This window comes from Cetorhinus maximus, chromosome 21, assembly GCF_964194155.1.
Source record: "Cetorhinus maximus chromosome 21, sCetMax3.hap1.1, whole genome shotgun sequence".
NCBI classification, from domain to species: Eukaryota; Metazoa; Chordata; class Chondrichthyes; order Lamniformes; family Cetorhinidae; genus Cetorhinus; species Cetorhinus maximus.
In genome coordinates this window covers 17,242,632-17,256,466 of record NC_135899.1, presented here as the reverse complement: position 1 = coordinate 17,256,466, position 13,835 = coordinate 17,242,632, and the positions used below count along the sequence as shown (strand labels likewise).

Genomic DNA, 13,835 nt, shown 5'->3' with positions numbered 1-13,835 from the left:
ACCCTTTTTTTACGTGGACATGTCTTCACTGTGCCCGTAGAACCTTGCTTTTGAATAATTCCCACTGATTTGACAACATTTTCCCCTCTAATGACTCTACCCAGTCCACTTTCGCCAGTTAACCTCTCAGCTTTGTCAAATTTGTCTTCCACCAATTTAGAACTTTTATTCCTGCTTTCTATTTGCCCTTTTCCATAATGGTGTTAAATCTAATGGGCTTATGGTCAGTATCTCCAAAATGGTCACCCACTGCTACTTCATCCACTTGCCCGGGTTAATTTCCTAAGAATAAATCTAGAATTGCACCCCCACTCGTTGGCCTAGTTACGTGCTTTAAGAAAGTTCTCTTGAATGCAGTTCAAGAATTTTGTGCCTCCTGTGGTCACACTGGTCACATCCGAATTCATATTAGGGTAGCTAAAGTCTCCAAATATTGCTGTCCTATTGTTTTTGCACTCAGAAATTTGCCCACATATTTGCCCCCTTCCACTATTTGGGGGCCTGAGTGCACTCCTAGTTGTGTGCCTGCCCCTTTTGTATTTCTGAGCTCCACCCATAGGGCCTCATTTGATGCTTCATTTTGGATGTCATCCTTCCTTTCAGCTGTCATTGATTCTTGAACCGATAATGCTACACCCCCACCTTTTTGCTCCCCCTTTCTACCCTGCCTGAAAACTCTATATGCAGGGATGGGAATTTGCAATTTTTGCCCCTCCGTAAGCCAAGCTTCTGTTATAGGGATGATATCATGCTGCCATGTGTCTAACCAAAGTGCTTTGGACATCATTGAAGGATCATTGCTTGTTTAGAGCATGAGGAGAGGCAGTGTAGATTGGACCTGTGCTGAGGACTGTGAGGAGATCCATGTGAAGGGTCAGCAGCTCCAACTGTCCTGTGTGGGGTGCATGCAGGAAAGAAGTTTACCTTGGCTGTGGGTGCCACAATGACAGATCACGGTCTTCCACTAAAGCTAAGGCCCATCTGAGACTGAGATTTGTAGGTGTCTCTGTGACTGGTGGGTGATGGGGCTTTGCACCTTAGCAAAGCATAGAGCAGGTGAGGCACTCAGTGAGTGGACTACAAAGTAACCTCTGAACTTATTAGCGTGATAAATATGTCAACAGATATGCAATTATGATGTGTGAGTGGTGACCATGGTGGGGCAGGAACATGATAATCTCTCATCAATATGCATGGAGCAGCGATTTATAGGGGTCAAACGTTCTCAGGTTGCTCCTCCCCGGCTGTTTCAGCTTGAAAGAGCTCTCTGCTCGGTCGGCTCCCCTTTGAGAACAGGTGTCAGGGTTAGCAAGAGCCGGCCTCAGGGAAGTCAAGATGGCGGCCATTGGCCTGACCACAGGTGTATCACAGGCGGTGCTCTTATCTACAAATGGGTGAAAGGCAATGCCGGAGGCGGCTTCGTAGATCCCAGGATCTATCTGCCAGCTTCTCCACAACGAGCTGCTGCCACAAGGGCTTGGAGGGAATCCAATGCTGGTGGCGTTGAAGGTCACCCTCGCCTTGAACTTCTTTAATAATGGACCCATCTAGGGCTTCACTTGGGATCAATGCGTCAGCTTTCAGTCAGTGACACAGAACTGTATTCAGAATGCCCAATCAGGATAGTGCATCGCTGAAAGTTTAGATTTGACATTCCTTCCAATCTGTCGTGTTCAGGACTTTGTCAGTGCATTGCTGAAATCACAATTCTACTAACAAGTGCCTGAGGTTGCAGGAGACGGTGCAGATCCTAATAAGCGCATTTGGCGCCAGGGTTCTGCATTTTATTATAGTTGGGCACATGCAAGGCTCAAACCAACAGCAGGAAATATGACACTACTGCAATTTAATTCTGCTGTCAAAAATAAAGGTACATTTGAGAAACCGAAGGTCAGTAAACAAGAAGGTGCTGGGGCCTTCCACTCTGCAAAGGATAGAAAACCAAATAGTTCAACAAATTGATTCCGGTAACTATCAGATTGGTATGAGCCTGTCTACCGCATCATATTCCAGCAATAGCCTCTGCATGTGGTTCGGCCACATCCTGGCCCTCCCATCCCCTTCATTGTCCTTCTCATTGGAGCAGACATCTTGCTTCCCCATGTCTCGCCCATGCAACATGTCCCCCTTTTGTATCACGAGGCTGTGCAGGGTGCAGCAGACAATGATGATCTGAGACATTCTCAGTATGGGAAAGCACTGCCTGAGCCATCCAAACATCTGAACCTCATCTTTAGGAGCTCAATCACTTGCTCAGTCAGGGACCTGGAAGGGGTATAGCCATCATTGTATCTCCTCAGCAGTATTCTGCGGGTGGTGAACTGGCATCATCAGCCATTTTTGCTGGGGGTATCCCTTATCCCTGAGGATCCTGCCCGGCAATCGCCGAGATACTTCCTTTAATACCCTCCACCACCACCCCCCGAAAAGACCTTCCTCCCACTTCAGGGCTTCTTACTTACTAACTAACTGCGTGGTCAACGTCAGATTTGAAAAATGGTGTGCGTCACCATCTAAACTTCATCCGCCAACTTCTACCCTCCCCCCTGCCCCCCACCAACTAACCCCATCACATTGACCCTCCCAATATCAACTTTCCACTCCCCTCTGTCACCCTTGAACCTCCCTTCGTTCCACTTCCACATGCCCTCCCAACCCTGAGATCCGATGTCTACAGGCCCAACCTAAACAACCCCTCATAACCTTTAATAACCAACCATGCAATAATATACACTTCCAACACCAGTTGTTCAGTGAGATCCGCTTGTCGGAGCCCGTTCCCACGTGGTCAGTCTGCTGAATGACTTCTTCAGCATGACTTCCTGTGACTGACCACGTCTCGCTTTCCTGGCTGCAGCAACACTGTCCTTGTGGCTGTGGTTTTATATCCCTTTCTGACCCTGGTCCCTCGATATATAAGTTACTACCTTGATTCGGGTCATCCAATTGTGTTTCATGCCTTATTAATCCCTCCACCTGCATGTGGTCATTTCCTGCTCTCAGCAGGGGATATCTCCGGGTGTATGCCAGCTATGGATGTAATATCTGTATCTTGATAAGGCAGGAAGAAAGCTATTCACACATATCCCGAGACGCCATTGTCTATGAAAGTTGCTGTAGACGGAGTGTCTGTTGGTGAGCCACCACCTCAATGACATGTCCTGAAATGTCTGTGTGTGCCCCTGTTTAGTTAAAACTGTCTTTATTTTTAAACAGTTCAATAAGAGTTTCAGAAAGAGTAAACCTTGTTTGGATGGTAACGCAATATGTGAAAATCAGACAGTAAATCAGTAACGCAGTTTACATCGTGCTCAATATCAATCTCCATCGGAGTTAATGGAAAAAGATATTGAGAGGAATGTGTACCGAACTGCTACTTCAGTGCTGTCCGTGTCACACAACCGTCCATGACAAATTTCACCCCCTCCCCCTGTGTCTCCATGTCACCTTGGAGCATCTGTTGTTGACTCTTGATCGCCTTCTGGATTAGGAAATCAGGATAGTGAACTTGTCCCTCATGTGCAAGTGCACAGGTATAGAAAGGAGCAGTTTCAGGTGCACTGTTTTCACCAATGAGCACGTCAAATAGGCCTCTGGAGGAGTAATTTCTGCTTTTCTGGACACCACACCCTAGGAAGGATGTCAAGTCATTGGAGAGGGTACAGGGGAGACTTATCAGCACAATAGCACTGATGAGGGTCTTCAGTTTACAGGGTAGTTGGTTAAGCTGGCAATGCTCTCCCTATAACAGAGAAGTTTAAAGGGAGATTTAATGCAGGAATTTGAATTATGAGGGTTTTATTGAGCAGGTCAGGAGAATCTGTTTACTCTGGTAAGTGTGTCTGTAACTAAAGGCTAAGATTTAAAATAACCACCAAAAGAATTAGAGGGGTAATGAGCAAAAATGAAATCTCACAGACTATGTTCATCATCTGCAATTCATTGTCTGAAAATGTGGATTTCATAGGAACTTTCAAAAATGAATTGAACATGTTCTCAAAAGGACTAATACACAGGGATCCGGACAAAAAGCTGGACTAGAAGATTAAATTGGACAGCCTGCACAAGTACGATGGGCTGAATGGTCTCCTTCTGCGCGAGAAGATTCCGTCTTCTAGCACAACTCATAATTGGGCTGGGATGTCTTTAAGGGACTAGGGCAGTCCCGAAAACAGGTGTTAGGCCACATCCATCTGCTAATGTTGGTGCTGTTTTAGGACTCTATCCAAAAATTGGGATGTCCTGAGACTCAAGCCCTGAGCCTTGGGTTTCCTGGACATGGATGTGGGCGGCAGTGAAAAGCTGAGCACATTTATTTTCCTGTTTACAATATGGAGATTGGGGAGGCAAGAGTGTTTTTCTCAGCTCCTCAATGCTCCTGTCCACACTGTATGACACAATGCCCACCCCCCTCCCACTGCTGCCTGGCCCCGTCACACTCTACGCTCACCTACCCACTGTTTCCCCAATATCACCCACCCAAATCTGCACTTGCTCTTCCCGCGTCTCTGCTCTCCTCCACCCTCTATACTCACCACGCACTCCCTCTTCCCTCCCAGTCCTCTCTTCCTAACTTTCTTGCTCCCTCTGCCTCTCTGCACCCCCCTGCACATTTTCCTCACAACCCTCCTTCCGCACCTGCTTTCTCTCTCATCTCACTTTCCTGGTCCCCTGCTCCCCCCCACCTCCCTTCCCGTGCCCTCTGTTCTCTCCCTCCGCCCATTCCTACACATGCTCCACTCCACGTCCATCCCCTCTCTCACTCACTTCCCTCCAGTCTGTCTTCTCTCCCCATTCCGCACTTCCTCCCTCATCTCGGTCCCATACTCTCCCTGTCCTCCCCGTCCTGCACACTGTCCCTCGCAATCCCCCCTCCTTTCCCTCCAGCTTTCTTTCTCCCCTCCCTTTCTCAGGCTGTCTCTCCGCTCCACCTACCAACCTCTCTCCCCTCCCCCTTCCACCATCTCAGCCCTCCCCTTCCACCATTGTCACTGTCCCCTCCAGCTAACTCTGGCTCCACTCTGACCACTCACTGACCACACCCCCACCCCTCCCAATCTCTCACTCCTTCATCACCCTTTCTCCCTCCCCTCCCCCTCCCTCTCCCCTCTCTATATTCACACGTTTTTTTTCTCTCTCTCTCCCAATCCCGCTCCTGTGTTTGGGTTGCTGAGCTGTAACTAGTGGAGTGACACAGGGATGAGCGCTGGGAACTCAACTATTTACAATCTATATCAATGACTTGGATGAAGGGACCAAATGTATGGTAGTTAAATTTGTTTATGACACAAAGATATTAGGAATTTAACTTGTTAGGAGCACATGAAGAGTCTACAAAAGGATTTAGATAGGTTAATTGATAGTTAAATTAGCGGGTGGATTATAATGTCCAAATACATGAACTTGTCCACTTGGCAGGAAGAATATCAAGGCAATGTATTATTTTAATAGAGAGGATGATTAAACCTATATTGTTGGAGTTCTGACTGTGTATTTTTGGTGTGGAGCGATTGTAAGTTCACACCTGTGGGAATAACCTTTGTGTTGTCTGGAGATCGTAACATTTAAGGTTCAGAATGTCCCAAGGGTTGATACATTCAGATCCTGTCTCAGGGCAGGGGGCTGAACCCTGCTAGGAGATATAGGTTAACAGGTGAATTCAAAGGTCAGTGAACAACCGCTTGTGTTCAGTTGTTTTTAGATTAAAGAGTTGGGAGCAGCAGTTGGCGCAGCAGCTCAGCTGAGGAGCTGGGACCGTACCTGTGTTGAGGTGCTGGAGTAGAACTGCTGTCAGCAGGTTATAATTTGCCTTACAAACTACCAGAGACTCAGGTACAGGCCAGATCTTTCATTAGTGATTCAAGCGTACGCAGGGAGAGACTGCCTTGGGCAGTCCTTGACCGATCTGTGCAGATTACAGCGAAATCTTTTTATACACAATTAGTCACAGACTCGTAATCTAATCTTGTCAATTCACAATCAGATGCTTAAAGAGGCCTTCGGCTTTTGTCACTTATTTCCCGTGTGTACAGACACTTGACATTGTTTTCATCCTCGCAAGACCACCATCTCCTGCTGATTATGCAGGAGTCTGTGCCCCCTGACTTCAACACCCACTCACTCCCTGGCCTTGTTCTTTGTTCTCCTGCCTTGCCCATCTCCTTTCTTATTCTGTCTAAAACACGGCTGCTATTCTCCCGTTCTGATTTTCTATATTTTATTGTTACTAACAGGCAATCCTAACTAAAATTGTTTAACCCTTTCAAGATACTGGAGTAGAACTGCTCTTGGCATGAGTAGATCGTCCAGCCCTTCCAGCCCACTCTGGCATTCAATGAAATCATGGCTGCTGATCTACTTCAACACCATTTTGCTGCACTATCCCCATATCCATTGATGTTTTTAATATGTAGAAAACTATCCATCTCAGTCTTGCGCATACTCAATAACTGAGCCTCCACAGCTGTCTGGGACAGAATCTTCTAAAGATTCATCACCCTCTGAGTGAAGAAATTCCTCCTCATCTTGGTCTTAAATGACCTGCCCCTTAATCTGAAACTGTGTCCCCTGGTTCTCGACTGCCCCACCACCGCAACCAGGGAAACATCCTTGCTGCATTTATCCTTTCAAGTCCTGTCAGAATTTTGTATGTTTGAATGAGATCACCTTTCCTTTTTCTAAAGTCCAGAGAGCAAAGGACCCATCTATTTAATCTTTGCTCACAGGACTGAAAGGTCCGAGGAATACTCTACTACAAAATTTCAACACTTGGAGTCCAGATGCGATATTCAAGTGGTTCCTTTCTTACACATGTGGGCAGCAAACGCTGGGCAATCCAGGCGCTTCTCCACCGATGTTCAAATGAGCACAGTTACTATATTTTTTACTGCCAGTTACAACTTAATGGTGTTAGTTAGACAAATGCCACAGCACAATAATCTGATCATTGTGTTCTTGTACAGTAATTGCAGTGCAGAGACTGGGCATTGTCCTTTTGGGAGACAACAAAGAATGTGTGTTTGTTCTAGACAAAAGGTTTACGGGGGCTGAGGACTGGGTGTGGTTCGAGGCTATCAGACGGTGTTAAATGTCCTTCCCTATGTCTTGATCGAGTCATTCTGAGTCCCTGCCCTTGTGTGTTCCAATTTCCTAATTGCAAATTTACAGCTGAGCCCTTTGTACAAGTTTTTAGCTTTCATGTAAGGCTGTGATTGTCTGTGTATGCTTTGGCAACCTAGATGCTGGTCCTAGCTGGCACTTTAAAATAAATCCAAATTTTCAGCATCTTCAGGACAATCCCTCCATTCCAGGAATTTATTTGTGAACCTTCATTACACTCAGTCTATGGCAAATATACCTTTCCTCATGTTTGGAGACCAAAGCTGCACATAATAGTCCAGATGCAGTCTCACCAAGGCTATATATAATTATGGTAAGACACCTTTACTCCTGTACCCAAATCATCTTGCAATAAAGGCCAATATAGCATTTGCCTTCTAAATTCCTTGCTGTACCGGCTTTCAGTGACTCATGAACATGGACACATAAATTCCTTTTACGCTGAACATTTCCCAGCCTCTCTCCATTTAAGAAGTACCCTACATTTCGGTTTTTCCCACAAAAGTGGATATCCTCACGTTTCTCCACCTTGAATTCCATCTGCCACAGTTCCGCCCACTCACTGAGCCTCTCCAAATCTCCTTCAATCATCTCTGCATCCTGCTCACAACTGACACTTCCATCTGCAAACTTGGAAATATTACATTTAATCCCAACATCCAAATCATTGATATGGATAGTGAATATCTGGGGCCCAAGCACTGACCCTTGCGATACCCCACTAGTCACAGCCTGTTCACCTGAAAATGACCAATTTATTTCTACTCTGTGTTTTCTGTTCATAAACCAGTTCTCAATCCATGCCAGTAAATTCCACCAAATTGCATTTGCTCTGATTTTGTTTGCAAACCTCTGGTGTGGGACCTTATCTAAAGCTTTCTGAAAACCTGAATAAACGACATCCTCCAGTTACCCCTTCCCTATTCTCCTAGTTACATCCTCCAAAAACTCCAACAGGGGTTTGTTAAACGTGATTTCCCTTTCATCAAGTCCATGTTGTTTCTGCCCAAGCTTCCCTTTATTTCTAAGTGTCCTGTTATCACATCCTTTATTTTAGGCTCTAGCATTGCCCCTACGACTGATGTTAGGCTAACAGGTCTGTAATTCCCTGTTTTCTCTCTTCCTCCTTTCTTAAATAGTGGGATTACATTTGCCACCTTCCAATCTGCAGGAACATTTCCAGAGTGTCTCATATTTTGAAAGTTGACCACCAATGCACCGACTTTCTCTACAGCCACCTCATTCAACATTCTGGGATGTAGATCATCAGGTCCAGGGGATTTATCTCCTTTAAGTCCCATTAATTTCTTTTGTACTTTTTTTTTAACTAAAAATATTGTGTTGCAGTTCCCTGTTGATATTTATCCTTTGATCCTCCATTATTCCGGGGGTTTTTTAATGGTGATAATTGACATTTTGGCAGATTCTGAGCAGGTTCATGTGATTTGCCTTGCTTGTGTCTGTCATTAAACATGTGGTTTGTGGTGTGTTCGACCGCAATTTTCCTGTTTATTAATGTTTACCTCATGTTAATTCTTTATGTTAGAATATAAGAGATAATATTATCTGTTTGCATTGTTGACTCTTGGTTAGTAAAATTCGTCTGTTTGTTTCAAAACATGGAATCTTATGGATTTATCCTCTTAGTAAGCAACTGGGATTTCAAATTTGGTCTACGAACAGAAAAATGTTAATGGTCACGTAGCAGATCATAACCAAATTTGAGGGTCTTGCCTGGGACTGTAACAAATTTTAGGGTCTGGCCTAGCAATGTACCAAGGGAGACAGCAGAACTCTACAGTAGAGAGGGATCTGGGCATTCTGGAAGATGAATCACAAAAATTAATTGCAGGTACAGCAAGTGATTAGGAAGGTAAATGCAACGTTCATGTTTATTGCAAGAGGAATCGAGTATTAAAGTATGCAATTGTTGCTACAGCTGTACAGGGTCTTAGTGAGACTGCATCTGAAGTCTGTGTACCATTTTGATCTCCTTACTTAAGAAATGAGATAGTTACATAAGAAGCAGTTCAGAGAAGGTTCGCTTGACTGATTTTTGGGATGAATGGATTATCTTATGATAAAAGGTTGAACAGGTTTGGCCTTTACTCATTGGAGTTTAGTAGAATGAGAGGTGATCTTACTGAAACGTGTAAGACGCTGAGGGGATTTGACAAGGTGGATGCCAAGAGGACATTTACCATGGAGAGGCATCTGGAAATAGGGGACAGTTTTAAAATTAGGGGTCTCCCATTTAAGACTGAGATGAGGAGAATTTGTTTTCTGTCAGAGGGTGGTTAGTGTTTGGAATTCTCTTCCCCGGCGAGCAGTGGAGGCTGGGTCATTGAATATATCCAATCAGATCAGCCATTATCTCGTCGAATGGTCGAGCAGACTTGAGGGACCGAATGGCCTACCCCTGCTCCTAATCATAGTGTTCTTGTAATTTAATTTTCTTTGGTACCTTACAGGATCAGATTTTATACCACCTGTGTGATGACATTTTCATACCTGTTTCACAGAAGTATCACTCCCCGCCTACTCTCTCCAGCTCTCTTTCTCTCCAGCCTACTGTTTCCTCCCACTTTCTCCCCAACCTTGTCTTTCCCCTTCCCGCTCTCCTCACAATCTCTCTTCCCTCTCTCATACTCTCTCTCTCCCTGCGTCACTATCTCTTTCCACACCCTGTCGCTCATGATCTCCCCTCCTTACGCTCTCCCTCTTCTCCCCCATCCTTCTCTCCACCCACACTTTCTCACTCCCCTTGTCCCCACACTCTCACACTCACCTCCCACTCTCCCTTTCTCTTTTCCTCTTTAACTTCTGCTCTGTTTCTTACCTCTGCCCTTCCAACAATCTTTCTCTCTCCCCTTCCACACACACTCCCCCTCTTCCTGCCGTGCACTCACCCTCTCAACAATGCTCCTGCTCGATCTAATATTAGTCCCTCCCGCCTTCTACCTCCATTCCCCACCCATTGTCCCTGTCAGACCCATTTCGCCCTCTCTTCCACCGACCCAGACACTCTCTCTCCTTCCCCTTCGTCCCCTTTTCCTCATCATTTCGCTATACCTCTCCCACGCCCTCCCCTCCTCCCACGCTCTCCCTTTCCTCTTCTGGACTTTCACCCCTCCCATTTCTGATTTCCTTCACATTCTCAGCAGTCTCCCACTCTCTCTGAGACCTTCACATTCTCTCTCCCACACTTGCACCCCTCCCCTTCTCTCTTTTGTCTCTGGCCCCGATTTGCGTTCACCCTCCTGTTCTTGCTCACTCTCTCTCTCACGCTTTGACACTCTCCCTGCCCCCTGCACTCTCTACCCCTCCATCTCGTTCTCCCTCTCACACCATCACGCTCTTCCAGCCACCCTGCACTCTCGACCCCTCCATCTCACTTTCACCCTCGCACTCTCCCTGCCCCACTGCGCTCTCTACCCCTTCATCTCACTCTCACATCCCCACACACTTCCTGCCAACCCCCTGCTCTCTGTACTCCACCCTCTCTTCCTTACCCACTCTACCAATCTCTGTCATGCTGGTCTCTCTCTCTCTCTCTCCTGCTCCCATGTTCTCAAACCCTCCTGCTCTCACTCTCTCCCACCTCTTCCTCTCCATCAGTCCACCCACACTCTCCCTCTCCACGTTCCTGCTCCCTCCTCTGCTGCCATTTTCTCCCCTTAACTTCACCTCCCGGCCTCCCTCCATCTCTTTGCAGCTCCGTTTCCCCCTCTCTCCCCCCGCCTCTCTCTCTCCCTCTCTCTCTCTCTCTCTTCCACTTCCTCTCCCCCTCTCTCCCTCCGGGCTCCTTCCTCACACTCTCTCCCCCTCCCCAGCCCCTCTCTCTAAATCACTGACTGTGTTATTTTAACTTTCCCCCAGCTCCAGCCTCTCTGACTCTGGATCTGAACACAGCGAATCCCCGGCTCATCCTGTCTGAGGACCGGACCAGTGTGAGACTCGGAGACAGACGGCAGCCGCTCCCTGACACCCCGGAGAGGTTTGATCCCTGGGAATGTGTCCTGGGATCAGAGGGATTCACATCAGGGAGACATTACTGGGAGGTGGGGGTGGGGGAGGAGACTCTGTGGTGGCTCGGAGTGGCCCGAGAGTCTGTGAACAGGAAAGGGGGAATCTCCCTGATCCCCGAGTCCGGATTGTGGGTTGTGGGGCTGTTTCCCGGAATTGGTTATTTTGCCGCCACCTCCCCCTCACTGACCCCCCTCACCCTGAGTGTGAATCCCCGGAAGATTGGGGTTTTCCTGGACTATGAGGGTGGACAGGTGTCATTTTACAATGCGGACAACATGTCCCATCTCCACAGTTTCACCCACACTTTCACTGGGAGAATCTTTCCCTTCTTCCACCCGGGACGGAATGACGGCGGGAAAAACTCGGCCCCGCTGAGAATCTGCGGGATTCAAGGTCACTAACAGATCCATCCCATAATTTCACACCGTCTCCCTGCCTCCTGCCAGCTGTAAACTGATGGGTGTGGGTCTCAGTCACAGGTGGAGAGAGAAGCCAGGTTAACATTCCGGGTATAAACCCTGTATGGGAACTGGGAACTGAAAGATCAGCGAGGACCTCTGTAGGGCTGGGGGAAAGAAGGAGGGGGAGAGAAGAAACAAATAGAAGCTCAATTGTGGAGAGGAACTTACTGGGTCGAATGAGCTGTGAACTGCAGGAACCCGGTGACCTTCCTGCCTGTAATGTTGCTCCACAGGCGGAAGGTGGTGGGACATCAGCTTGTTTGAGATGAATCAGTTCAGTGATTCTCAAACTGGGGTCCGGGGAGTCTTTCCCGGGGGGTCCAGGAAATAATTTCTCCAGAGGGTGGCAGAGAGAGTAAAGCACAAGAGGGAGTGGAAATAAAGTGGGGGAAATGACAAGCTCCCCGCTTCGGATAAATTCCCAGGAGTTAGTGTTATTCCTGCATGAGCAGCTTCAAGATTTCCACCCCCAAACCTCCCGAATTCTCTCCCTTCTTCACGGTCATGGACATTTCGGCTGTCATGGTTTTCAGCGGTGAGTCTGATATTTCCTTTCGGTAGGAGGGGAGGTGGAAGTCCAGCTGCTGCTGTGATACTCGTCTGTCTTCAATTTGGGCTCAGACAGTGAGCAAGTGCCGTTATCATGCTGCCTGGCCTGCTGAGTATTTCCATTATTTTCTGTTTATATTAATCTCTAATTGGTTTGTTTCTTGTAATCGCGATAAAACTGTTATCTTGACTTTCTTCACACTCTCACCATGTTTCAATAACACTGAGAAACTGGACTCGGTTGGTACACGCCTGTAAATATTGCCCAGACTGTCAAATTCAAGTGGGTACTCTGTAATAAAATTGGAGGGGTGTTTCCGGTTTGTTTCACATTGAAATGGGAACGTGCTTTGAGACTGTTTGAGCATGTAAATGATGTGACACTGCTGTGAATACTGATTTGATAGTCTGTATTGAACGTGATGTGTGAACTGATCGGGTATGTATGCCATTAGCAGGCAGTGTTAACCACGTGAAAAGTAGTTCAGTTGCTGCATTAGAATGTTTGTCATGGGCTTTCTCTTTTACTGAAGCTCCTCCGAGTGCAACATGATCATTTGAATATCATTGCAATTTCTGATCGCTTCTCGGCCTCTTGGCTAAGATCAAGTGTAGTGTTGCAGGGGCGACACCATGGTCCTGCCATGGCAAGGTCGGGATGGAAGGGCGAAAACCAATCGCAATCCGAATTCATACCGTGGGTTACCTATCACCGTCCGAGTCACGGTGAACCACAGCGACGAAGGAGGATCACCTATGGATCGGGGCTTCTTCACCAGGAGGATCCTGTTGAAGGCGTGCGGCTTCCAAGCTACGGAGATCTTCACCCTGCACGACTCCCGCAAAGGTGGTTATTTTGACGTGACGTTCAAGCAAGTGGCAGACTGCGTCCGGCTCCTGAGGGTGTTCGAGGAGAAGAGAGACCTGCCGGAGATGAAGATCCTGACGGCGGAGCCGCACTTTTCTCTGCCGTTGCAACGGGAACGTGAGGTGATGGTGCATGTGTACAACCCCTTCGTCCCTGTCGCCGATGTGGTCACCTTCCTCACCAGGTACTTCGATAAGGTGGGGAGCGGCACTGAGATTCGAGACGACTTGGGGATCTGGACAGGCAAACGCCTGTTTAAGGTCACGCTAAAGACCGATGGTAAGGGAGCCATTTTCCACCCTCCTTCCAGTTTCGCTATCGGGGGAAACCGTGGCTACCTGGTCTACGCTGGGCAACCCAAGCATTGTCGCTCATGCGGCAAGGCTGGTCATGTGGCGGCCAACTGCAGCGCCTCCCTCTGCAAGATCTGCAAACAGGAAGGGCACCAGACAAAAGACTGCAAACAGGCCAAGTGCTGCAACCTGTGTGGCGAGGCAAGTCACCTCTACAGGACCTGCCCCAAACGCTGCCGTACTTACGCACAGGCAGCCAAAGCCGACCACGGGGAAGCAGAAGAAATGTTCCGTGTCACTCCAACCACCAAGGCCCCCAGGGAGCTCAACGGGACAAAGGAGGACACAGAGAGAGACAAGGTGGAGAAAGAGATTGAGGCAACAGAGAGCCAATCAACAGCACTACCCCCTGAACCTTCCAGTCCTCAGGACAGCGAATCAATGGAGGAGGAGGCAGCAGTGGAAAAGCAGCAGGGGGAGTGGCGGACGGTGAAGAACAAGAAAAGTAAGAGGGAG

General features: G+C 47.6%; 1 protein-coding gene across 1 annotated transcript in view; it reads left to right on the top strand.

The window, feature by feature from the left end:
- LOC144695446 (E3 ubiquitin-protein ligase TRIM39-like) overlaps window positions 1-13,835 on the top strand; it is a 74,984-nt gene that overhangs the window by 12,894 nt on the left and 48,255 nt on the right. Inside the window, exon 6 of the mRNA XM_078566332.1 lies at window positions 10,999-11,541. Within this exon, the coding sequence (XP_078422458.1) occupies window positions 10,999-11,541 (543 nt within the window). The remainder of the gene's footprint in view (window positions 1-10,998; window positions 11,542-13,835) is intronic.